This window comes from Suricata suricatta, chromosome 1 (genome assembly GCF_006229205.1).
Source record: "Suricata suricatta isolate VVHF042 chromosome 1, meerkat_22Aug2017_6uvM2_HiC, whole genome shotgun sequence".
In the NCBI taxonomy this organism is placed as follows: domain Eukaryota; kingdom Metazoa; phylum Chordata; class Mammalia; order Carnivora; family Herpestidae; genus Suricata; species Suricata suricatta.
Genome location: NC_043700.1, coordinates 154,787,179 through 154,814,171, shown reverse-complemented (window position 1 = coordinate 154,814,171; position 26,993 = coordinate 154,787,179). Strand labels below are relative to the sequence as shown.

At 41.5% G+C, this 26,993-nt stretch overlaps 1 protein-coding gene across 1 annotated transcript in view; it reads left to right on the top strand.

Annotated features, from left to right (window-relative positions):
- Window positions 1-26,993, top strand: part of CWH43 (cell wall biogenesis 43 C-terminal homolog) — a 56,789-nt gene that overhangs the window by 13,714 nt on the left and 16,082 nt on the right. Inside the window, exons 6-12 of the mRNA XM_029931993.1 lie at window positions 4,723-4,980; window positions 7,270-7,392; window positions 11,543-11,622; window positions 17,936-18,041; window positions 19,131-19,266; window positions 20,859-21,008; window positions 26,573-26,717. Of these exons, the coding sequence (XP_029787853.1) occupies window positions 4,723-4,980; window positions 7,270-7,392; window positions 11,543-11,622; window positions 17,936-18,041; window positions 19,131-19,266; window positions 20,859-21,008; window positions 26,573-26,717 (998 nt within the window). The remainder of the gene's footprint in view (window positions 1-4,722; window positions 4,981-7,269; window positions 7,393-11,542; window positions 11,623-17,935; window positions 18,042-19,130; window positions 19,267-20,858; window positions 21,009-26,572; window positions 26,718-26,993) is intronic.

Sequence of the window (26,993 nt, the reverse complement as noted above, 5' to 3'; positions counted from 1 at the left end):
TTTTTTTTTCCTCTTCTTTTTTTGGTGGTGGGGGTGGTTATGTTTAAATGAAGTTGCTTTTACAGCACCAAAGACTTAATCATCCATTTCCTATGTAATAGGTAGCTACTTTTTTGCATGGACCTCAAGTTTATTGTAGTATAGAGGTGGAATTTAAGGAAAGGTATTAAGCAGGCTGTGTTGTAGCTTATGGGCAAGTAATAAGTTGTATCATGTATCTTGAATGTATCATAGATAAGCTGCTATATAACGATTGCCACTTCAGATAGCTGTGAAATTGGGTGATTAGTTGGTACCTAACCTTCTAATTTCTGTATAAGTCTAATTACATGAAATAGAAGTTGGTGTTTTGACTACTGTATTGTAAATGATGGAAAATAATTGCATATGTTAAAAAAAAAAAAAAAAGAGTAACCTTTCTTCTCACCAGAGAGAGGCCTCATGAGATTCCTCAAGAAAAGGGCCAGATACTTGGGTAAATGCTGAGTTTGCAATGAGGATAAATAGCTTCTTATTTTTTTTTAAATTTTTTTTGTGTCTTTATTGTGAGAGACAGAGAGTGAGCGAGGGAGGGGCAGGGAGAGAGGGAGACACAGAATCTGAAGCAGGCTCTGGGCTTTGAGCTGTCAGCACAGAACCCGACACGGGGCTCGAACCCAATGACTGTGAGTTCATGACCTGAGCCAAAGTTGGATGCTCAACTTACTGAGCCCCCCAGGCACCCCGAGTATATATAGTTTCTTGATCTCCATGCAGTTGGGGAAAGGAACATGAAATACATTGGAAATTTGTTCAGCACTGATATCATGCCTTTTCTCATGGATTATAAGGAAAATGCTTACTGGGAAGGTAATTGGCAGGTTAATTGTGAACATGGGGAAACTGAGGTCCCCAGTTAACTGTTAGTTAAAGGACATAAACACTGTGAACCTATAGTGTTATGCTTATACTTATTTCCCCAGAGAAGTAGAGTCAGACCTAATCTAGTTTTGCTGTCTCTTTGAAGTATTAAATAGTCATTTAAAGGACCCCAGGGGCAAGCAGATTTGAAGCTTCTAATGGGCTTTAAATCTTGGTGGCAATTAAATTATTAAAATCAAAGTTCTATTAAAAGACAAAAACAGATGTGCTAAACATATTGATAGGACCCCAGTGTACTCTCAGTGTTCCTATAATTTTATTGTATCAAAAATTTGACCTATTGAAAACTAACATAGTTATTTTAATTTTACTTGAATATTCAATTACTATTAATTTTGCTTGGTGTTGGGGTGCCCGGATGGCTCAGTTGGGTAAGCGTCCAACTGGATTTTGGCTCAGATCATGATCTCATAGTTCTTGAGTTCCAACCCTGAATTGGGCTCCAGACTGATAGCATGGAGCCGGTTTGGAATTCTCTCTCTCTCTCTCTCTCTCTCTCTCTCTCTCTCTCTCTCTCTGCCCCTCCCCTGCCAATGAGCACACGTACTCTCTCCTTCTCAAAATAAATAAATTTATAAAACATTTAAAAATGGATAGAAATACACACACAAATATTTCTTCTTATGCATAAGACTATCTCTGGAAGTATGTGGAACACAATGCTAACATTGGTTGCCTTCTCTAAGGGGAACTAGTGGTTGACGGGTTAGAGGGACTCCTTTATCCCTTTCTGGATTTTGGATTTTGAGCTTATAACCTATTTAAAAATATCAGTTTAGTGGATTTAAAAAAATATAACCTGGAGCACCTGGATGGCTCAGTTGGTTAATCCTCTGACTTCAGTTTAGGTCATGTTCTCACGTTTGTGGGTTCGAGCCCCGTGTCAGGCTCTCTGCTGACAGCTCAGAGCCTGGAGCCTGCTTCCGGTTCTGTGTCTCCCTCTCTTTCTGCCCCTCCCCACTCATGCTCTGTCTCTCTCTGTCTCAAAAATAAATGAAAAACATTTAAAAAAAGATATAACCTATTTAAAAACAGAAACTAAAAATAAAAGCAATAATAGTCAAGGGAATTTGAAAACATGTTTTCTTTCCCTCCAGATAATTCTTTGTAGTAAGACAGAAACAATTAGGTCATTCTAATGTCTTTCATTTGAAATATCAACTCAGGAAACATTCTTTTTAAAAAATAGCCTTTGAGGGGCGCCTGGATGGCTCAGTCGGTTAAGCATCCGGCTTCGGCTCAGGTCATGATCTCATGGTTTGTGGGTTCGAGCCCCGCATTGGCTCTGTGCTGACAGCTCAGAGCCTGGAGCCTGCTTCATATTCTGTGTCTCCCTCTCTCTCTGACCCTCCCCTGCTAGTGCTCTCTCTTCTCTCAAAAATAAATAAAAAACATTTAAAAAAATTAAAAACAAAATAGCCTTTGTAAGCTGGTAAATAGGAAAAGTCACCTTACTAATAATCAGAAAAGTGAAACTCAGAATGTGATATTGTTTTCATCATTAATTTGGTAAAGATCTTCAGAAAGAAATAATTCTGGCAGGGTCCAAAAGGTGAGACTTCTGGCAAGTCTTTTTTTTTTTTTTTTTTTTAAGTTTATGCATTATTTACTTAGAGAGAAGGAGGGAGGAAGGGAAGAGTGGGGAATGGGCAGAGAGAGGGAGACCAAGCAGATTCTTTACTATTAGCGCAAAGCCTGAAGCAGGGCTCAAACTCATGAACTGTGAGATCATGACCTGAGTGAAAACCAAGAGTCAGATGCTCAACTAACTGAGCCATCCATGTGCCCCAGAAAGTTTTCTTAGCCTTTCACAAAAGCAGTTGCTCATAATTAATGATTCTTTAAAATGCTTTTACCTCCTGACACAGTACTTGTACTTAAAAATTTTTTTTAATGTTTATTTATTTTTGAGAGAGAGACAGAGAGAGACAGAGACAGAGTGTGAGTGGGGAGGAGCAGAGAGAGAGGGAGACAGAATCTTAAGCAGGCTCCAGGCTCCAGAGTTGTCAGCACAGAGCCTGATGATGATACCACTTACTGAAGATTATATTCTTCTTCTTATGTAACATTATATCAAGAACATTTTCTTCGAACTCGTGAGCCATGAGATCATGACCTGAGCTGAAGTCAGACACTTAATTGACTGAGCCACCCAGGAGCCCCAGTACTTGTACTTTTAGGACTCTTTTTAAAGGATTATTTTAATATTTTATATTATAATAATGATTTTATAGTATTTTGTAATATTTTTATTATGTAGTAAGAGACTAATTAACAAAGAAAGATATTCCTCACAGTATCGGAAGCTTCATAAATGGCCAACGATCAGAAAATGGTTGCTTGTATTGTGGTGTATTTATCTAGTGGAATACATAAAAATGACTTAGAAAAAACATTAATAATGTGAGAAAATGTTCTTGATATAATGTTACATAAGAAGAAGAATATAATCTTCAGTAAGTGGTATGATTCCATTAGTGTAAAAATACTTTCCTATGTATGTAGAACAAGACCGAAGGGAAAATACATAATAGCATTGGGTGTGATCAGCTCAGTGTTAAGGCGATCCTTAATTGCTTCTTTACAGTTCTGTAATTTTAAAATTTCTACAGTAAATAGTCATTGCATTTATTTCAAAATGAAAGAAAAATTTGGCTACAAAAATAACCATTATGAGATCTAAGTATCATAAGGTCTCCCTGTGGGCTTAAACTCTGGGTGGTAGAGGGCTCTGGAATCTGGTTCATCTGAGTGATGATCTTGGAGCGGGGGTGGGGAGGGTGGGCGGTCACGTGGCGTCGCCCTGTCGTGGTACAAGTAGAACTTCCTGATGGGTGGGTACCATGGAGCTCTGAGAGGCTGGCTGGCACCACTTCTCCTCACTCTGGTCGGCAGTTCGGCCCCAGCAGCGAGGGGCCTGCTGGAGGCCACCTGGAAGGGCGGGGCACGCTTCTCCATCGACTGACCTGCTGTGTTCTGTAGAAAGGTGTTATAGGGATGGCCTGGAAATGGGAATGAGACCCTGATGTGTGTCTCAGCACTGACGTCCCAGGAATTGGGAGAAACATACTCTGAGGTTTAGCTCAGAGAACTAGCACACATCGACCCTGTGCCTGCTGTGGTCCGGGCAGATGGCGTAGCCCTCACCACCTACCAGGCTGCTGGGTGACGGATGATCTGACTGCAGCATTGCTGGAGCAGGGAGCCCGCCAGCCTCCCTCAGTCACATCTCTCGGGGATGTGAGCTTGGGAAAGCCAACTTACACACTGTAGGACAGGGGGCAGCATTTGAGTGGATGGAAAGTCCTTGAGAAAATTCCTTAACAAAAATATTCTAGAAACCACGCCGACTCTACGTGTTTCCTGATGTCCTGGATCTGGCTGGTTAAATTAAATGGATGTATTTTTGGTATTAGAGATGATTTCACTTTTTTAAAAGGTGTTTTTTTTTTTTTCTCTTAAGGTCTTAACACAAGTAACCTAAAAATGCCTCTTCACTCCCCCGTCCTTCTGGAAGAAATAGCACTGAGATTTACTAGCTTCACACTCTGCCTCCAGTTGTGCAAGTAACTAGCCATGTGACCTTGAGCAAATCACGTTAACCTTGCCAGACCTCAGTTTCTCATCGGTCTGGAGACTGGACCAGGGCGCCCTCGAGGCCCCTTCTGGCTCTGAATAGCTAGCTATAAATTGGTCGTCCTATGAGCCTATCATTCCTTTTTTTTTTTTTCTTTAGAAAATGGAAGAGACTATTCTGCTCTCCTGTCTGATTCTTTTCCTTCCTCTCTCTGTCACAAACAGGTGCAGCTTCCGCCGCCGGCCTCCTTTACCTCCCCACGTGGGCAGCTGCCGTTTCTGGCTGTGTGCTGGCTGTCTTCACGGCCTCCATGTGGCCCCAGGTGCTTGGATGTCTTATTAGCTCAGGGTCGTGCCCTGGGAAAGCCATGACCATTGCCATGCTATTTTATCTCCTGGAGATATTTTTCTGTGCGTGGTGCACGGCTTTCAAATTTGTCCCGGGAGGTGTCTACGTTAGAGAAAGATCTGATTTGCTTTTGGGTGAGTATATTTGAAGGGTCTGGATTAAAGGAACTACATGAAAATACCCATCAGGCTGACTAGGATTCAGCACTTTACATGACTGGTGGAAATAAATAGGATGGTCGTGCCTTTTTTAATTAAAATAGATTCTCTTGATAAAAATAAAACAACTGGAGGAACGTCTAAATTACTACTCAAAAGATTTATTAATTCATCAGAGAGTTTTAGTAATATTCATGACCGCAAAGCCTTTTAGGTAAATTAGCTGTAAAAAAAAACCCCAAAACTCAAGTTTAATCCATAGTAAAGTATAAAGAGATACTGTGTAACAGTTGTATTACACGATGGGGGGGGTATGATCCTGGTGCTCATGCTGCTACTTCAGTGTTGCTTGTAAATATATAAAGGAATTGTGATTTTTCTGGTTCCCTGAGTCTTATCTGTGATTTTCATTTATCATATTTTTACCAATAAAATACATTTAACATATATGAATCTTAGTCTAAATGATAAATTTCCAAGTCATAGGATAAATATTTTCCATGCACCAAAATTAAAATTTCATGGCCTTAGATGAATATTTTAAAAGTTGCCTTCTGGCAGCGATGAAATTTCTGATACATACATACAGGCGTCCACAAATCAAATGTGGCCTATCGTTTTACTGTAGGTGAAACATGGCAGATGCTTCCAGGATAAAAATTGTGAAAAATTGAGGATTCAGTAAGGGATTCAGTTCTTTTTGGCCACAAATGCATTTTCCTGTTTGTTCATTCATTCATTAAAAAAATGTCGGGCGCCTGTATGTTCCAGACACAGTGTCATCTCGTGTTGCTGGGGATGTAAGGGACATAGGGCACTTGCCCTCTGGCACTTCAGGGAAGTGGGGGAGGCACCATGCATGGCCGTAGACAAAGCCCGGCAGAGTTACAGTCGGGGCGAGGGCGGCACAGCAGTCTAGACTTCTACCTTAGTTCCCCTGTGCCCTTGGTCTTTTTCCAACAACTGTACATTTTCACATAAACTCTTCTGCTCCCTGGAGCCAGACATCTATCAAGACAGGCTGACTTGGCAGATATATTTTTTAAATTATATGAAATATTTTAAAACAACGGAGAGTCTGCTATTTCTGGTAAACACCCCCACCCTCATCCAGCTGGCCACACGTATTGCTGCGTTTTCTCCGCGGGAGCCCTGGCTTTGCAAACTTAGTATTTCTTCTGATTTCTTCCAGGTGTGCGTGCTCTGTCCTGCTCTGTCTCCTTGTCCGCTGCCCTGCTTTTTTCTTACTCCAACTTGCTTAGGGGTCTGCCCTGTGGAGAGAACGAACAACAGTAAGAGCCGTTCTAAGCATACGTTGATTTCTTCAGCATGTTAGGAAGGTGTGTGTCTGAGTGCTTGCTGCCCCCAAAACTGCAGAAACTGCTTTGTTACAGCTGCATACAACCAAACATTTTTTAAAAAGTAAGACTGACATACTGATAAGGACACAAAAACTAAGGAGAGTTGGTAATGCTCAGCATAGCTTTTAATACAATTGAAAAGAATCTGTATTAAATCAATAACTAGTCATAAACTTAGCGTCAGAGTCACTCCAGCTATTTCCTGAAAATTGCACATAATTTTTTTTCGCTAGTTTTCTGCCTAAGCTTAACTGCTACTTGACATTTCCTAATTTACATATTGTTCAATCATACCTGTTTCCATTCTCATTGTACACAACTTCAGAAGGATGCAGATTTCACGTACCAGTTACGTCGTAGTGCGTCCGAACGGAGCTTCTGTTTACTGGCCTGACTGGCCCGTGGTTCAGGCCGCATCCTCCGTGAGGACTCACATCCCAGGCCAGAATTATTGTCACAGACGCGGCTGTCGTGAGAATCTGCCTTTCTTCCTTTCGTGCTCCTCAACCTGGTGCCTTTGAGGTCTTTTCAATAGAGAAAACAGGCAGTTTCCAAAAGGCTCTCTCTTCCCCCTTGGGCTCCACCTTCCTCTGCAAAACACAGCGACAGCCATTACCAACTTAACAACAAAGAAACCCTCCGGGAATGAAAAGACACCCCTCATCAAGAACACGCCGAGTCTTCCCTTGTAAAGCAGTGCTCCTAGAACCCGGCCTGATTTCTTGAGATCCATCCCAATTATCAAGAGCACCGCTAGAGCAATTGCTTAGGTACTGAGATGAGTTAACTCCGTAACTGAATTTTCAGGGTACGCCCATTGAAATGAAATCTAGGAACCTAAAATTTTCCATCGGGAGGATTTTGGGATTCGAACGTAATACATTCTTGCTTTCTCTTTTAACAGGGACAGTGATGCTAATTATTGGACTAAATATGCTATTTAGTCCTAAGAAAAGCCTTGATTTTCTTCAAACAAAAAACAGTCCTAAAATGCTTTTCAGAAAGAGTGAAAAATATATGAACCTTTGTAAGTTTTGCTTTCTTTTTTTTAAAGTGCTCAATGGTAGGGGCGCCTGGGTGGCTCAGTCGGTTAAGCCTCTGACTTCGGCTCAGGTCATGATCTCACATTCATGGGTTCAAGCCCCACGTCGGGCTCTGTGCTGACAGACAGTTCAGAGCCTGGAGCCTGCTTCCGATTCTGTGTCTCCCTCTCTCTGCCCCTCCCTGCTCATGCTCTGTCTCTCTCTGTCTCAAAAATAAATAAAACATTAAAAAAAATTAAAAAAAAGGTAAAGTGCTTAATGATAATAACATTTCAAACACATATGAAATTAAAGAGCATAGTGTAGCCTTACTCAGTTCCAACAGTCGGTAACGTTTTGCCAGCGTTCTTAACAGCTGGATTCCTTACTTGTTCTGGTGAAACACTTTGAAGGAAATCTCTGCATGCCTCTCATATCAGCCACAAATGCTCTGTATTAGTTTTGTTTCCCTTTTCATGGAGATAAGATTATTTAACAGGTAGAATTTCCAAGATGCTTTGTTCTTATTAGAACTATTTCTATTCAGACTGTTTATTTCATTTCTTGTTCTTTTTTTGGGAGCTTAAATATGTTAACGTTTGGGATATTGATGAACTGGAAACTCAGACATGAAGTTAGTTTACTATTCAGTCTGACTGATTTCAAATGAACTGTATTAAATAGAAACATTTATTGAAAGGATTACATTTACAGATGGTATATTAGGATAGAATACACTACCTGACTCCGTAGCATTATGTAGGTTGCAAAGATATGTAAAATCAGGTCTCCACCCTCAATGACTTGATACTTTTATAAAGAAGATAAAATATTATAGTGTGAAGAGATAGAAAACAAACTAAATAAATTTTTAATATATTTCTAGGAGAAATGCCACAGAGCAGTACCACCAGTATGTAAACACCTTCATACATGTTCTATCATAGTTTGAAGAGATTATACTAAAATTTAGGGAACATTTTTAAAATTAAGAGTTTTGTTTTGTTGTTGTTCTGATGTTTTAGGTAGGTCTCTTAAACTAAGATCTGGCAGGTTTTGTTTATTGACTTATTTTTTTTATGTTTATTTATTTTTTGAGAGAGAGACAGACAGAGTATGAGCAGGGGAGGGGCAGAGAGAGAGAGAGAGGGAGACACAGAATCCGAAACAGGCTCCAAGCTCTGAGCTATCAGCACAAAGCCCATCGTGGGGCACGAACACAGGAACCGTGAGATCTTGATGTGAGCATAATGTAGATGCTTAATCGACTGAGCCACCCAGGCGCCCCTTGTTTGTTTATTTTTAATCCTGACAATCTATGTTTTTATTGTTGCTGTTGTTGTTAGTAGTAGTAGGAGTATTAAGAACCAGAATTCTTTAGTTCATTCATCAAATTGAGACATTTAGAACAGTTTATTTACAAAGTTGTTTAGACAGTTTTGTGTAATTTTTAAAAAGAGACTTTATTTTTTAGAGCCATTTTTTGGTTTGAGCAGAGAGTATATCGGGGCACCTGGATGGCTCTATCGGTTAAGTGTTCAACGTAGGTTTAGGTCATGATCTCACAGTTCCTGTGTTCGAGCCCTCCATCGGGCTCTGTGCTGACAGCTAGCTCAGAGCCTGGCGCCTGTCTTCGGATTCTGTATCTTCCTCTCTCTCCCACCCTCCCCTGCTCATGCCGTCTCTTTCTCTCTCTCTCAAAAATAAATTTAAAAAAAAAGAAAAAGAGAGTATAGAGGTTCCCCATGAGCCCTCTGGCCCCACATACACACAGCCTCCCGTACTAGCAGTAACCTCACCAGAGTTTATTGCTACATTTATTGTCACTGAGGAATGTACCCTGACACATCACTGTCACCCAAAGTCCGTCATTTACTTTAGGGCTCACTCTTGATGGTGTACATTCCATGGGTTCTCACAGATGTGTAACGGTATGTATCCATCATCATAGCATCACACAGAGTAATTTACTACCTTGAAATCCTGTACTCTTCCTGTTCATCCTTCCCTGCCTCTACCAATGGCAACGGCTATCTTTGTGTTTAAAAAAATGAAGAGATTTTATTTTTTAGAGCACTTTTAGATTTACAGATACGTTGGGGGGTAAGTATAGACTTAGTTCCTTCTCATCCCCCCCTTACTCCCCCCCTCCACAGTTTCCACCGTCATTACCATCTTGCGTTAGTGTGGTGTATTTGTTACGGCTGATGAGCTGATACCGATACATTATTAAATCAAGTCCATAGTTTATATTAGACTTTGTCACGTGTTCCGTGGGTTTTGACAGAGGTGTCATGACATCCAGCCACTGTGCCAGTATCATAGTTTCGCTTCCTTAAACATCCCCTGTCCTCCACCTGTTCATCCTTCTGTCCTTCCTCCGAACCCTGTCAACTACTGATCTTTTACTCCCTCCGTTGGGCCTGTTCTATGCTGTCATTCTCATCTTCTAATTAGAAAATGTAATCTATTTTTGTTGTGATTTCTCATGCACTATGATTTATTTCTGATCTCTTACTTTGCTTTTGCTTTTTCTACTCTCTTTATATTTTCCTCTAGTTTTCTTTTTGCTTTCTTTTGCATTCTTTGGATTTTCCTCTTCTCTTTTTCTTCTCCCTCGCCTTCCTACTCCTCTTTCTGGTTTGGAAATTGTATCTTCAATTTCTATTCTTCTAGTACTTGGTTATTTTTTTCTCAGCACCTTAAAGGTATTATTCTGTTACCTGGCTTTTTTTTTCTCCCCTCTGGCAGCTCTTAGGATTTCTCTTTGTTTCGGTCTTCCAAAGCTTCACTGTGATGTATGTGGGTGTGGAGTCCCGCTCTGCACTCCCCTCCCCACCTTCCCTCCATCTTGTTTACTAGTGTTTGGGCTTTCTGAATCTGAAGAGTCACGTCTTACATCATCTCTGGAAAATTCTGTTTCATTTCTACAAATATTGCTGTTTTACCATTCTTTCTCTTCTTTTTTGAATCCAATTAGATTGTGTTGGATCTTATTATTATCTCTTCCTGTCCTTTAACTTACTCTTTCATATCATCTACCTTTGTTTTTAAGTTGTCCTTTGCACTAATTCTCTATTCAGCTTTGTCTGCTTCTACTTAAGTCCGCTGAATTTGGAATTTTATTTCTAGAAGTCTGTTTTATTTCTTCACACATTTTCCTGATCATCCTATTGAATAACCTCTTTTATTTTTCTAAACCTGTTAAGCATACTTATATTATATTCTGTTTCTAAAAGTGCCAACATCTGAAGTGTTTGTGGGTTTGATTCTATAGGATATTTCCCCCCTGTTGGTGTCTGCTCATGGAGATGTGTTTTATGTATTATTTCTTGTATATATTTGTGATTTATTTTTACCTTAAGCTCATGGTCCTTGGAACATTTTCAGGAAAGACTCCTTGAAACCTGAGTTTCAAGTATGGGTTATGCATACATGTTGCATATGAAAATTAACCCAGGAATTAGACATTTCTCCTTTGCACAAAATCCTTGCCTAATAGATTTAGTTATTTCATAAAATTATTTTTTATTCAAGTATAATTAACATGCAATGTTACATTAGTTCCAGGCGTACAGTATAATGATTTAGCAGTTCTTTGTATTACTCAGTGCTCATCACAAGAATATTAATCCCCTTCGCCTATTTCATCCACCCCCACCCACCTCTCCTCTGGTAACTATCAGTTTGTTCTCTAGAGTTGAGAGTCTGTTTTTTGGTTTGTCTCTTTTTTCTTTCTTTGTTTTGTTAAAATCCACATATGAGTGAAATCAATATGGTATTTTTCTGACTGACTCCTTTCACTTAGCATTAAACAAACCATCTACATCCATCCATGTTGTTGCAAATGGCAAGATTTCATTTTTTAATGGCTGAGTAATATTCCATTGTGTATATGTACCACTTTATCCCTTTGTCTGTGCAAGCTGGTACAGCTAGTGTGGAAAACAGGATGGAGGTTCTTCAAAAAAAAAATAAAAATAGAACTACCATATGATCCAGTAAGTTCTCTTTTGGATATTTACCCAAAGAAGATGGAAACACGATTTGAAAAGATCTATGCACCCCTCTGTTTATTGCAACATTATTAAAAAAAATTACTTATAAAAAGACAAACTTAGTTTCTTTTAAAAAGTATTTCTTGTTTCTGTTTAGTTTTGTGGCTGCTTGTTGGTGTGGGGCTTCTGGGATTAGGACTACGGCATAAAACCTATGAGAGGAAGTTGGGCAAAGGGGTAAGTAATGAAAATTTTGGATATTGAATTTTATATATGTATGTATATGCATACATTTGTACACTTTATCATTATGTTTGAACTGTAGATCTGGCTCTCACTTCAGGGCCCTGAACCCCATCTCTTTAACCCTCAGGTCATAGACCTGACCTGTAGGTCATAGACCTACCATAGAATTATTTCATGAAGTTGAGTTCTTGGGACAGGATAGAGCCATTTATTAAAGGCAAGCTGCCCATCATTTTGTTGTATGGAGTTACCCTTGCCATTCCTTCGTTTAACCCATCTTAACTGTGAAATAAAAAACTGCTTTATGATGGGCTTTTTTGTACCGTTTGGCAGATATTGCTGAAGGCAATAATATGAGAGCCTTTGATTTAAAAACAATCTTCTAGATTGTTTGAAGTTGGAAGATTATGGGTAGTTTGTGTATTGATGAGTCACGGAAGCTTCCTGTTCTTCCTTTCCTTGCTTGCTGTCAACGGTTTTAAATGTTTTATTGTCCCTTTCTCTTCTAGATAGGTGGGTAGAAGAGAGAGTTATTGCAGTGTTGTGCTTTCTTTTTGCTCTGGTGACATTTGATGTGTTTCCTAATATAGTTAGAATTGCAGTTTTGGCTAAAACAGAATTTGAGGGTTCACTCTGGATTTTAGTAATCTGTGTACAGCACCAGGTAAATTTTTCATGTAAACAAAAAGCTATACTGAGGATGGAGACTGAGCTTCTGCTGTTTACCTTTGTACATCCAGCACCTGACAAAGTGCTTGGCACTTACTCACAACTCAGTAATGATTTCTTAATAAGTGAATAATTCGTTACATGGTCTCTTTCTTTTGTGCTTTGTTACTTGTTATCATTACAGCATAATGTCAGTCAAACAGAGGTACCTAATGTCAGCCGGGGACTCTTCAAAAGGGGTCATTTCTGTTAGATTTAACACCTGTTCTTTTCATTCATTCATTCGTTCATCTGATAAATGCTCACTGAATGTCTCCTGTGGGCTGGTTCCAGGGATACAGAGGTAAACAAGTTGGACAAGACCCTTGTCCTCATGGAGTTTACATCCTAGTAGGGAAGAAAGATGGTATTCAGAGGAAGAAATAAATAGACTCTCACTTTAGATGAGGCTGCTTGGAAGCAAATAGGATTAGGGAGTAGAGAGTAACGGGATCTGGGTGGTTAGTGAAGGTTGCTCTGCGGAGGTGATAAATCTGAGTTGAGACTTGAAAGCTGAGATGAAGCCACTTATTCACAGACTAGGGGGTCAAGGATTTAGGCAGAGCGCATGTGTGTAAAGGGTTGAGGGGGAACGGGGGCGGGGGGGCGTGTTTGAGGCCCACCCAGGTGGCTGGTGGAGCTGAAGTTTGGTGAGTAAGGGGAAGAGTGGCAGAAGATGAGGATAGGGAGGCGGGGAAGCCGGGAAGGGTCACCTGACACAGGGCCTTACGGAGCACAGTGAGGTGCCCTGATTTTAGTTTTCAGTGGAAGCCACAGAGTATTTCAAGCAGGAACAGGAGATATGTCTGATTGCTCTGTGAAGAATGAATTGTAGTGTAGAAGCAGGCAGGTACGTTTCAAGGCGTTTTCTGTTGTCCATGAGAGCGACCGTGGAGGTGTGGATGGGAGCCGTGGCAGTGCCGTTGGAGACAAGTGGGCAGACTTAGAATACAGAGCTGTCCCTTAGACAGTGTGGATTTGAACTGTGCTGATCCACTTAACATGCGGGTCGTTTTCAATAAGGATCCTGGAAAAATTTGGAGGTTTGTGATAATTTGGAAATACTTGCAGGCCAACAACACAATGTAGAAACAGTGAAAAAATTAAGAAAAAGGTGTGTTATGAATGCATAATAAATACATATGTAGAGACTATTTTTGTCATTTACTACCATAAAGTGCACACAGATTTATTATAAAAAGTTAAAAGGTATCAAAACTGACACACACAGACTGTACATGGCACATTTGCAGTGGAGAGAAATGTAAACATAAAGTTGCAATATTAAATCATAACTGCACAAAATTAACTGTCGTGCATACTGTCCTACTGCACCTCCTGTTGCTGTCATGGTGCGCTCATGTGGCGTGAGTATCAGTTAAAAACTCTGTGTGACGCTAATCTCCGGGTGAGCAGTTTGTCTCTAGTAAGTTTCCTATTACAGCAAAAAGTGGTCTCCCGTGGTTCTCATGTGGGTTTGACGGTAAACAACACTGCAGACCTTGAACATCAACATGGGACCTTATGAAGGGCCTCTAGCGATGCTGGGAGTGCTCCCAAGAAGCAGACAAAAGTCACGACAAGAAAACGTTGGATTGCTTGATATCCTGTAGATTGGGTCTGCAGGGACATTCACTAGCCATCCTGAAATAAAGAATCCAGTGTAAAAAGAAAAGGAAATTCACGAAGCTGTCGCTGCAGCCACACCAGGCACGAAAGCCCCGCACTTTGTGGGAAATACCTTTCCATGTCATACTGAACATGCAGCTTTTATGACCACAGGATTGGTGTAAGAAAGGTCTACCTATAGACTCTAATATGACTTGAGTAAAAGCAAGATCATTATATAACAACTTAAAGCGAAAGGAAGGAGAAAGATGTAAAGCTGGGGAATTTAATTCTAGAAAAGGCTTAAAAAAAAAGTCAGGATAACAGGAGAAGTGCCTTCCGCCCACCAAGGGGCAACAGACGAGTTCCCAGACCCCATTAAGGAAATCATTGAGGAGAAAGGATATTTGCCTGAACAGGTTTTTCATGCAGAGGAAAGTGTCCTATTGTGGGGGGAAAATGCCACAAAAGACACCTATTAGTATGGAAAAGAAGCGAGCACTAGGATTTGAGGTAGAAGGGATGTGCTCATGCCACTGTTCTGTGCAGATGCAGTGGGTTTATTATCAGGACTGCCTTTATCTATAAAGCTGCTAACCTGAGCCTTGAAGGGAAAAGACAAACACCAGCTACCAGTTATTTGATTGTATAACATGGAGGCCTGGACAATGAGAACCCTTCTTCTGGATTGGTTCCATGAATGCTTTGTCCCTGAAGTCAGGAAGTACCTTGCTAGTAAGGACTGCCTTTTGTAGTTCGTTTGATATGAGACAATGCCCCTGGCCACCCAGGATCCCATGAGTTCAATACCGAAGGCATCAAAGTGCTCTACTTGGCCTCACGCACAACTTCGCTGATTCAGCCTCTAGATCAGGCAGTTCTGTGGCCCTTTAAGGCTCATTACACACAATCCTCTATGAAAGAATGGTTGGTGCTGTGGAGGGGAGCCCCTACAGCTGTAACATCATCAAAGTCTGGAAGGATCACATCACTGAAAATGTCATTGTTTAGAAAAAGTCATGAAAGCCATCAAGACCGAGACAATAAATCCTTGCTGGAGAAAACTGTGCCCAGATGTCGTACATGACTTCACGGGATTTATGACACATTCAAGGGAATCATGAAAGGGACTAGGGAAAATGGCAAAAAAGTGGAGGCTGAAGGGTTGCAAGATACAGATCTTAGAGAAATTCAAGAGCTCACAGACCCCGCACCAGAGGAATAAACAGGTGACCCCGGGGAGATGAGTGCTTCCGGACCAGTGCCAGATGACGAGGAAGATGTGGAGGAAGCAGTCCCAGAAGACAAAGGGACATCAGACAGGCTAGCAGGAGGGGTCCGATGGTTCAAGGCTGCTTGTGACAGACACTTTAATGATAAGGGCCCTGAACCTAAGGCAAATGGTGGAGGAAGGATTGGTATCATATAGAAACACTTTCAGGGAAGTGAAAAAGCAAAAAAGGTAGACAGGAATTACACTGTATTTCCAGAAAGTTACGCCGAGTGTGCCTGCCTCTCCTGCCTCCCCTTCTTCCTCCTCCTCCACCTCTTCCCCTCTGGCACCCCAGAGACAGCAAGGCTACCCACCCCTCCTCCTCAGTCTACTCAACACGAACACAGTGAGGATGAAGACCTTTATGATGATCCACTTGCACTTTATGAATTGTAAGTCATCATCATGCTGTACAGTTAGTACATTTGTCTGTTGTGTGTGCGCGTGTGCCTGTGAGCACGTGTGTGTGTTTGTGTCTTTGTGAAAATCTAATCCTTGTATAGACAATTGGCGTCATTGTCATCATCACCTAAGTATTCACCATGCAGAACACTCTGCAAGACTCCTATGGAAGTGGACAGCCTATCCTTATGTAGGCGTACAGTGAGTGTACGTAATGTAAAATTAATCACATCTTAGTTTTCCTACTCTCTTATAACTCTGCTTTCAAAGAATTATATTACCATACAGGATGCCTCTCTCTCTTATAATTGGAGAAATTGTGTATCAGCCTATCATTACAGACAAGTGGTTTTTTAAAAAAAAAAGTAACAGTGTTTCCAATATTGCATTATAATGATGACTATAATACTGTGTGCCATAAAAATTTTATAATGACTCATTCATTAATGTGAGGCTAGGCTAGCATGAAGGAATCACATCGATTACACGAGCAAACATATTGCTGCTGCTTCTCCATTATCAACGCATGGACTGTGATAGCTGGAAGTAAATATGAATTTCTTTTTCACATCATCTTTTCATTTGTGATGTCTGCTGTTAGTAATATGTATAACATCTATAGTTTTGTTTCATATAAGCCCATGTTGATATAAATACTGACACGTGATTCATCTTATAAACATGATATAAACTTACAGTATCAATAACTATAGTACAGTACTGTAAATATGTCTTCCCTATGACTTTCTTAATAATATTTTCTTTTCTCTAGGTTATATTTATTATAAGAATACATTATATAATACATGTATGTAATGTATAAAATGTGTGTCAGGCGACTGTTATGTTATTGGTAAGGCTTCCCGTCAACTGTAGGCTATTGGTAGTTAAGGTTTTGGGGAGTCAAAAGTTATACATGGATTTTCAGCTGTGCAGGTGGACAGAGCCCCAGCTCCCATGTTGTTCCAGAGCTAAAGGTATTCTGAAAAAGTTAACAGGATTTGCTCATGGATTAGATGATGCTTGATGGAAAAAAGGAAGGAGTCAAGAATGACTTGGATGTCTTTGGCTTGAGCAACTGGATGGAGGGTGGTGGCGTTCACTGACATGAGAAGAATGAGGGAATAATAGGTGTTGGAGTGGTGAAATCCAGAGTTCATTATAGTCACGTAGTTACATGAAAAGGGGTAGTTTGATGAATATAATCATGCTTCTTGAAATCCCTGGATAGTTCCGTTCTCTGTGTGTGACATTCACTAAACTGAATAATCTTCCTTCTGTAACGGTGAAAAGCCAGCTTGCTGCTGGCAGCACACCAGTCGCCAGGGTTAAATAGCGGTGCTTCGTTGCAAGAGGCTGCTGCGTCTCTTTCTCCCAGCCTCAACCTGTATGGTCCTCTTGACGTTGCCTTTCCACTTGTGGTGATGGATTTGCCCTAATCAAGCCACAGTGTTTTTCAGGATCCCTGTGATGGATCAGTTAGGTATTTGCTTAAGATGGATGCTTCAGGATTGGGCAGTGATTCTCTGACTGAGCCCATGAGCCCAAAAGGTGAACTCTCAGAGGGGGCCATGCTCCTGAATGTCGGCCTTGCCAGTGCAGTAGGGGAGTAACAAAATGTGTCACTCCGCGTCAGCAGACTGCTCTGCAAGTACGCGGAAGGGCTTTGTATATCCCTCTGTGATCGCAGTCTTCTCGTGTGCAAGGGCTACCTCCATCTGGAATATGGGGTTTATCGTCCTCACACATTTCTTTGTGCTGTTTCTACCTGTGATGTAGCTCCACACAGTATTGTTTGTTCCATGGCTTTGACGTTACTAAATGACAGCTGACATATACATTCTGCAACTTACTTTTTGACTCAGGATCACTTTCGTAAGATTCACCCCTGATTCATTTATTAGGGTATATGACATCCCATTATAGGCATATGACACCATTTATTTATTTATCCATTTTCCTATCTATCCCATTGAAACAACAGTCAGGTTGCTTCTAATATTTTGCTATTATAAACAATGCTATTATAAATAATGTTTTTGTTATCAATGTTATAATAAATAATAATAATTTTTTATTATAAGTGTTCACTTTTATCCTCACTTCCAGGCTTAAGCTGGACGTTAATGGAAGATTTATTATTAGAATACCATGTAGCAGCTAGCTCCCTATTTTATGAATTAAATGTGGGCAAATTCACTAAGAACAGCCCTCTGCTGAAATAGGAATTTTGATAGAGAGAGATGGAGAAAACTGGATTGGAACTGCTGTTGCTCCAAGTCATTGTAAATTATCATTAAAATTACTCCTCAGGGACCAGCCACAGAGGTCTCTGCTGCCATCTGGCCTTTAAGGTTTGGCTATGACAACCAAGGATGGTCCAGTCTAGAAAGATCGGCTCTATTGCTCAGTCAAACAGGTAAGTCTTTTATGGGAATTAGTTCCAGGTTTTGAGAAACCACTGTTGTTATTTTTATTTTGAACAGGATCATAAGGAATAGGAGGAGGCTTCGCAGGATCATAAACTAATCTTGTAAAAAGGCTTCCTTTTGGTAGGCAGCTGCCGAAGGATTAAGCGTCCATAAGCAGGTCTGTCTTTGAGAGCAGTTAACTCAGTTGATCCTGAACAAAGCCTCACACTGAGCATCTGCGGGGAATTCTTGTCAGGCCTCTGCTCGTAGGGATATTCTTCCCAGTGTTCTCTATTGCTTGGGGACCCATGTTGGGAACCCGAAAGCAGTTGGATTAAAAGGCAGAATGAGTCAGAGGGCTCCTTTGTGAAGCACATTGCTTTCCCTCAGGGCCAGTGTTTAAGTTTGTGTGTCGGATGCATGTTTGTGTAGGAAGCATCCTTTAAAAGGGGGTAGGTATTTGGTTCTTAGATCAGCTTTGTGGAGCGTGGAGTGAGGTTTGTGAAGGTAAAACTGTGCTGGTTCTTCCTAATGATAAGCATATCCCTTGAGACGTACTTATGGTGAGGGTCTGTATGATTCTAATGTCACTCAGAACTTTCCACAGCCTTTCGCCTTGACTGTAGGCCTCCGGGGACCATCTGGTCAGAGTCAGAGAAAACCAGTAAACTCACTTCTGTGCCAATATCGTGGAAGTGTTTTCCCAGGAACAAAATGCCATTGCACACCACTTTGTATTTCTGAATATAAGTTGGGCATTTGAGACAGGCATTATGCTTATTTGAAATCTTGGGAAAGATGTTAAAAATATTCGAAAATTTAAAATAAAAATTTTAAATGCGCATTCATCCTTTCCTGTGTTTTCTTCAGGTGTCCCATGTTTAGCGAAGTGGATCAGACCTGAGCTATAGGAGGAGATTTCCCATGTTTATCTCCTCTTACAGCTCAGGTCCGAGCTACTTCCTTTTAGTGACTCATTAGAAATTACTTTCTTTTTTAATTTATGAGGGAAAGCAAAGAGTTAAAGAGGAAAGTTTTACTAACTGGTTTTGCACAGCTCTGGTTAATCACTATATACATTTTTTTTTTCTGAATAGGTGCAGATTTCATCACGATTTTGGAGAGTGACGCTTCTAAGCCCTACATGGGGAACAATGACTTAACCATGTGGCTGGGGGAGAGGCTGGGTTTCTATACTGACTTTGGCCCAAGCACAAGGGATCACACTTGGGGGTGAGTGTCTTTGGGAGAAGCATGGGTCTGGGTGATGCCCTTTCTCAGTCCTGTGACTGTGCCCCCCAGGTGCTTCCGGGGAGGGATGAGGAGGTGCTGAAGGTATGCATATTCCACCAGGTTGCTAGATGTTTTCAGTTCTTCAGCATTATAAACCATTCAGTGTAGGAGCTGAGGTTTACAGCACTAAGCATGTCTGACCTGGATGACCTCACAGGGCTTATGTTCTAGTGTGAAGAAACAGAAAATAAATATGTACACACGAAGTAAATAAGAATTTGAAATAGTGGTAAGTGCTGTGTAGAAGAGGACCGTGCAGGGGTAGGGGGTGCAGGGGATGCTGCTGTAGGCGGGGTGGGCAGGAAGTTCACCGTGAGAAGGACCCAGGACCCAGCCTCTGGAAGAGCTGAGGGCGTCCTCCCGAAGAGCTGAGGGCGCTGCCTGTGGAAACACTTGAGGCTGGGTCAGGCTTGGTGGCCCTGAATGTGGGGACTGAGGGGGAACTGGTAAGAAATGAGCTCAGGGGCAGGCCCCTGATCTTAGAAAGCCCCATAACCCATGCTGAGGACTGAGTGATTCAGTTTTGATGGGAAGCCATTGGCTGCATTTTAAATGGGAGCCACCCGATTTGATTTACATATTAAAAAGATCCTTCTGGCTGTTTCTAGAAGAACAGCTTGTTTGGGGCAAGAGTGGAAGCCAGCAGGGAGACAGGGGATGAGGTAGATGTGCCAGCACAGGTGAGAGATGACAGTCGGAGCTGTGGATATGGGAGCGGGGGGGGGGCAGGAAGCACGTTGAAGACCTGCTTTGGAACAGAGCTGACAGGACTTCTGATGGTTTAGATGTCTGGGGCCAGGAAGTGATGAGGGCACCGTCTCTGTTTGTTACCTGAACACCTGATAAGTGTTATTTAACGGGATGGGAACAACTAGGCCGAGCAGCCAGATTGTGCTGAATTTGAGATGCCTCTGGACAGCCGAGTGACCTCTAGTAGGATGTTGAGTGCAGCATGGAGGGCTGAGTGGGACCGGATGAGCTGGACACGTGTGCAGATTTGGGTGAGGTCACTGTAGAGGCGGTCCTGTGGGAGGGACTCTGTGAGGGGCCAGGGAGGTAGTGCATGCAGCCAGGGGCCAGGGAAGAGAACTGGCTGAGGCCTGACCTCTGCGCATCCTTTTCACACGTAGCTGTTTGACTTAGAGTGAGGTGGAGCATGTGTTCATGGCTTTATTGGACAGTTTGTCATTTCTGATTTTGTAAATTGTTACTTTGTGTCCTTGCTGGCAAGATTGTACATTCCCAAATGTGTCGATTAACATTAGAATTGTTTGTAAAAATATGTCGCCAGCGTAACAAGGCAAGGGAAATAGATTTTGTGTGTTGCTAATTCTGCCCTTTTGTGTCTCCAGGCATTTCGTAAAACAGTTGATGGCATGGTGCTTAGTGACACAGAGAGCCATGCACTAGCAGAGATGCAGTGTACTGCCTCAGACTGCCTTATTTGTGCTTTGAACACATGAGCTTAGTCCTGTCTCTGTCATGTGGCGGGACCAATAATGATGCACACGGCTCTTTTCATTCCAACGCAGGATTATGGTTTTGTCCCGACACCCGATTGTGAAGTCAGAGCATCACCTCCTTCCGTCACCAGAGGGCGAGATTGCACCGGCTATAGCGATGACTGTTAACATCTCGGACAAACTGGTGGATTTTGTCGTGACACACTTTGGGAATCATGAGTGGGTTTCTCTGGTCTTCCTAGTCGTACACAGATGCCAAGAAATAGTACTAATACGTTACTTTCATCTCCATGCCTTGACTTTTCTTGATTTTTTCTCCCAAAGCATTTTTCCTTACATAGCTAGTTTTATTTATTCATTTTTAGTTTTTAATGTTTATTTTCTTTTTGAGAGAGACAGAGACAGAGCTTGATCAGGGGAAGAGCAGAGAGAGAGGGAGACAGAGTCTGAAGCAGGCTTCAGGCTCTGAGCTATCAGCACAGTAATCGATGTGGGGCTTGAACCCACGAACCGTGAGATCATGACCTGAGCTGAAGCTGGACGCTTAACTGACTGAGCCACCCAGGCCCCCCTTTAGCTGGTTTTAAAAATGAAGCATAAAACATTTGAGATGTGGGTGGTCCTTAGTGATGGTGCAGGGCAGCAATGATGGCCGTGTTAGCCAGCGATGGCCGAGCAGGTGCTGTGCTAAGTACATTTAACCTTTACTTTGTATAAAGTTAGTACCATTATGGCCCCATTTTACAGAGAAAGACTCTATACTGAGAGAGGTTAGATGACTTGTCTGAGAGTGTCAAGCAGTGAGGCATTAGGCAGACCTAGCTCAGAGCCTGCATGTCCTTGGGACCACATGGTAAACTAGACTACTGGAAAATGGAAATATTCTTTTCCTACAGGATTATTACAGTTGGAAGTACTGTTGTGATTTGAGGGTGCTAAATGATACTCCTTTTCCCTCATGTTTTCACAGTCCACTGACAGGTAGGTAGAGGAATTTGTAAGGGACATCAAAATGTCCCTTAATTCTAATCAACCTATGTGGACGACGTGGCTCGGGTGTGTCTCCATGGACCTGCTAATCTATCCCCAAGCCACGAAACTGACTTCCCCCAAGCAGCCGACCCCCCAGCAGGTGCAAAGTGCGCCCTGTCAAACTGTTCCCTTGGTAGGGACAGTATCCCGGAGATACCGTGTCTGCAAACTGGCAGGTTCCAAGGAGAAGAGAGGGAAGGATGAGACAACCACGCCCAGTTAATTCTGCCAAACTCAACCAGTTAGAAAAGTTTTCCCCAAGTGTAAAAGGTGGGAGATAGAGGCCAGACATGTTTCTCTAAGCAAGTCCTTCTAGAAGGAGACAAGAGAAATGGGGAATGAATTTTATCCCCAAAGGATAACATTTATAACCCGTGACTTAGTACTGAGTAAAGCATAAATGATGCTAACAATATATTATAAAAGCAAAGATAAAAGTATATAATTCACACTCTGCCATACTAAACATTCTGTAATAATAATTGAAAACAGTAACATAAAGTGCTATAAACCAGGGCATATTGGTCCTATCCACAGTAATGACAAGAGGCCACGGGGCTGTGAAGTGACAAAACATTGAAACAACACGGTTCTACTGTAAGTTTCACCTAAACAAAACTAATGTGTCTGCTCCCCATATTTTCCTCTTACCTCGCGTTTTCTCACAGCGTCACGTGATGCTGTAAAGACATACTTGGATATTTTCTGAACTAAATCAGCACTTAGTAATATAAACAAGCCATCCAAATGTAATTAGGGGAACCATTTGCTCACCAGACTCTTGCTTGTCTTCTTAGAAATAAAAATGGTGTTCAGAGGACAGATGATACCGATGATGGTCCATATCTCTTTAGAAAGCTATTTGGAGAAATGCCTGTTTCTCTCAATAATTTTCATGTAGCAAGTACAGCCATTCCAAAATCATTCCACTGATCTTAAATTGCACTGGGTTTAGCTTTTTAAAAAAATAGCCACTTTTATGTTTAAAGTTGTAAGGTCTTAACCTGAGAAATAGTTGAATAAAGTCTTTCCCATTTTTCCTTTGCTTTTCTCCCCTGCCCTCTCCAACCCCCTCCAACCTCCAACATGTAAAGAATAGACTTGAAAGAAGACTAAAGATAGCCCTCAGAATGTGCTTGGAAAAGAGGAGGAAAGGATTACCTTTTCTAACTTTCTATTAAGTACATATTTAAAAAAAATTAAAACTTCTAGAGAGAGCAAGCATAAGCAGAGGAGATGGGCAGAGAGAGAGAGTACTTACGCAACTGGGGAAGGGGCAGGGAAAGGGAGAGAGAGGGGGAGAGGCAGAGAGAAAGAGAGAATACCATGCAGGCTCTTGCACTGTTAGCATGGAGACAGACTTGGGGTTTGAACCCACAAACTGTGTGATCATGACCTGAGCCAAAATCAAGAGTTAGATGCTTAACCGCTTAACCAACCAAGCCTCCCAGGCACCCTCTACATACATATTTAAAAGTTCGCTAATCAGTGCCACTTTCACGTGTTCTCACTTGTTCACTTGATTTAATCTCTCACACACACATACACACACACGACAACAGTGACGATGTCAGCTAACACTGGGCTCTAGCTCCAGGGAGGGAAGCAGTGTGTTTTGTTAGAAGGAGGGAATTCCAGAACTTGGAATCAGACAATCTGGTTTGAATCTTAATTGAAGGTGTATCCCATACCAGGTTATTTAGTTACCTTGGGCCTCCGTTTTCTCCTCTGTAAGGGACAATAACCCTACTGAAAGGGGTGAGAATTAAATATTATCTCCTGCAAAGTACATGAATATAGTAAGTGCTCCATTAATATTGGCCATTATTAAACCAAACCAGATAACCCTAAATGTAAGGTCTGTTGGGTAGCTCAAAAAAGAATTCATTCATCCAACACAGATCAAACATCTGCCGTGTCCCAGGCACAGTGCTAGGTGCAGTCTTTCCCCTTAGGGCCACAGTTTTGTGTCACTCCTTAGAAGCCCTATCCGTGAACACTGTAGCCTTCCAACAGGTGACATGAAGATATTCATATGCTAAAAGATTTGTGGGGATGCCTGGGTGGCTCAGTTAAGTGTCCGACTTCAGCTCAAGTCATGATCTCGCAGTTGGTGAGTTTGAGCCCTGCATCAGGTTCTGTGTTGGCCGTTCAGAGCCTGGAGCCTGCTTCAGATTCTGTGTCTCCCTCTCTCCTCACCCCTCCCCTGCTCGCACTCTGTCTCGCTCTGTCTCAAAAATCAATAATTAAAAAAAAATTGTGAAGCCATCACTACATATTTTCACTTGCCTTTGTTTCCTACAATCCTCGATACAAAATTCTTACTGTGAATAAATATTTAGAGATTTCATTTTCTACTGATTATAGTATATAAGCTTGAAGTCATTTAGGGATGAATTATGAAATGTTTATGCATGTTGTTAGCTGATTCAACAAGATTTTAAAAAATTATTGACTACACAAATACCTCTTTACAATCAGTAAATAGGAAATAGCAGCATTCCTTAGACGCACTTAGGTATACACCATAACTAAAGTCAGTGTTGTCTTACGTGATTAACTGAGCCACCAGTTAATCACCACTCTGTTTTCTGTAACATCGTAAATGCACAAAGAAGAGAGAGTACAGAACTTGTAGTCTGTAGTTATACTTTTGGTCCTGTTGTACCATAGCCTCAGTGAGTTCCAGTCCTTTTGTTTCTGAATTGGATAAAATTATTTTTTCCAGCCCACATTATAGGGTTAGTGGGCTGATCACATATCAGCTGATAAAGAAATATAAAATGTGTTCTCTCTCTCACTCTTGCTCTTTCCCTCTTTTCCCCCATCTCCTTTCCTCTCCTTTCTGTAAACTCATATATACTATTTATTTTTATTATCACTGGATAAAATTTATCACCTGAGAAAATATAAAACTGAATTCTTAGATTATTTTCCAATAATATATTCCTAAAATATATTTGTATGACAACACTATCTATGGTAGTGACCTTGGAATTCTCTAGACCAGATTTGAATCCCAGCTGTGTGTATCAGAAGGGACAGAATTCACTGCAGACCTAAATAAGGGACTATTTACCAAGATGCTGGAAGGGTCGAAAGAACAGATAAGAGACACTATAGTATTCAGGAAGAGGGGCCACAAGGCATAAAGAATGCAGCTAATGGGGAAGAAATACCACAACTTCTCTCTTCTCCTTTTTAATCTCCTGCTGGTACCTCTAGTTGACCAAACCTAACTGGAAATCAGCAGAAAAGGGAGCCCAGGCATGAAATCTGCCTGGGTTAGCTTCTCCAAGCAAAGAGAAGGGCTGCGAACATATCCCAACAGGGCAATTGGCAAATAACCATAAGCATGTTACTTAACCTCATTTAAAAATAGAGCTAATGCCTGCCTCTCAGTTACTGTGAGTATTCAGTATCAAAGATGTTTAATAAACGGTCATTCTTTTCACTTCTGTTTCTTAAGGCATCTTTGAATGGTACTCAGCTGTCTGTACATTCTTATCTAAGCTTAGTTCTGCCTTCAGATCCTACTTTCCTACCTCAATGAGGTTTCTCCAATCTTCTCAGTACTTGGCGATGTCTATCTGCTTTCTCGATAGTCTCTGGCTGCAGCTGAGTCTCTCCTGTGTCTCTAACTCCTCCTTAAAGAGCCCCAGCAACCTCCAGGCAGCCTCCTCCATGGCTGGCTTGCAGACTCTGGGAATATCATCTCCTGTTGTTGTCCCTCTAGCCCCACAGGTGGTACTGGTTGCTAACCTCTGGTTGCCTCACTGAGTCCTGTTTTGCTTCCCATTACCTAGCTAACCAATTTCCTGTATTAAATTCACCCTGTTTGAAACACCTAGAGTGGTTTAAGTTTTCCTGGCTGGATCATGTCAAATATGATAACCATATTTTTCCCCAAACAGACCAACTGTAAAACTCTCAAAAACATCATGTACCTACCTAATTTTCTCAGTTGCTTAGACTAATAAAAGCATTATGTTTAGCCAGCGTTTGACCAGACGAAGCCTGGGCACCTTTTAAAAAGTGTTCCGTTGGGGCACCTGGGTGGCTCAGTCGGTTGGTCCTCCGGCTTCGGCTCAGGTCAGATCTCACGTTCGTGGGTTCGAGCCCCGCATCAGGCTCTGTGCTAACAGCTAGCTCAGAGCCTGGAGCCTGCTTCCAGTTCTGTGTCTCCTTCTCTCTCTGCCCCGCCCCCTCTCATGCTCTGTCTCTCTCTGTATTAAAAATAAAACATTAAAAAAAATATTAAAAAAAAAAGTGTTCTGTTGATGGAGCTAAGTAGGTTATATAAGACTGGTATGCTCTGTGAGTGTTAGGATTCTCTCTTACCAGTACTTCTTGCTCCTTTTAAATTCTATTATTATTATTGTTGTCTACTAGCCTTTAGCTGTAATACTGCTGATCAGGTCTCAGATTACTGTTATAATTTCTTCTGATGAAAAGTTGAGCAAATGCGGTTTTAGAATAGATATTTAAATCAAGTTGACTCCCACTAGTTTGTGGGAAAAGATCATGTTCTTAGTCTAAAGTTTGTCAGCCTACCTAGCTGAAGCCCTGTGTCTCTGTCTTGTTCATTTGCATAACATTAAGTCATTTGTCCAAGTAGGAATTGCTCTGGGTTTGTGTACTGTTTGGAGATATTCTTCGGGAACTTAGATACCTAGTGCTTTTTAAACATTGTCTTGCAAATACAATGAAGAAGTACATTTTTTAAAAAGAATTACATTTTTACATTTTAGAGATGACCTTGACAGGAAACTTCAGGCTATTGCTGTCTCAAAACTACTGAAAAGCAGTTCTAATCAAGTGATATTTCTGGGATATATCACTTCAGCGCCTGGCTCCAGGGATTATACACAGCTCATTGAACACGGCCACGTGAAGGTAACAATCTTAATAGGATTTCTGATTTCTTAAGTAAAATTTTTCTTCTTCATGTTTATTCCCCCCCCCCCCCCCCGCAACGATTTACTAGGCATTCTGATTATATACTGCTGTGTAGAAAACCAAGAAGCATAGTGACTTTAAACAGCAGCCAGCCTTGGTTGCTCACAGACCTGCAGCTCGGACGGGGCTGGGGCGGCGGAGCTCATGTCTACTTCACAGAGACGTGGCTCAAGCGGTGACCGGAGGGTCCACTTTGCAGAGGACTCCCAGGTG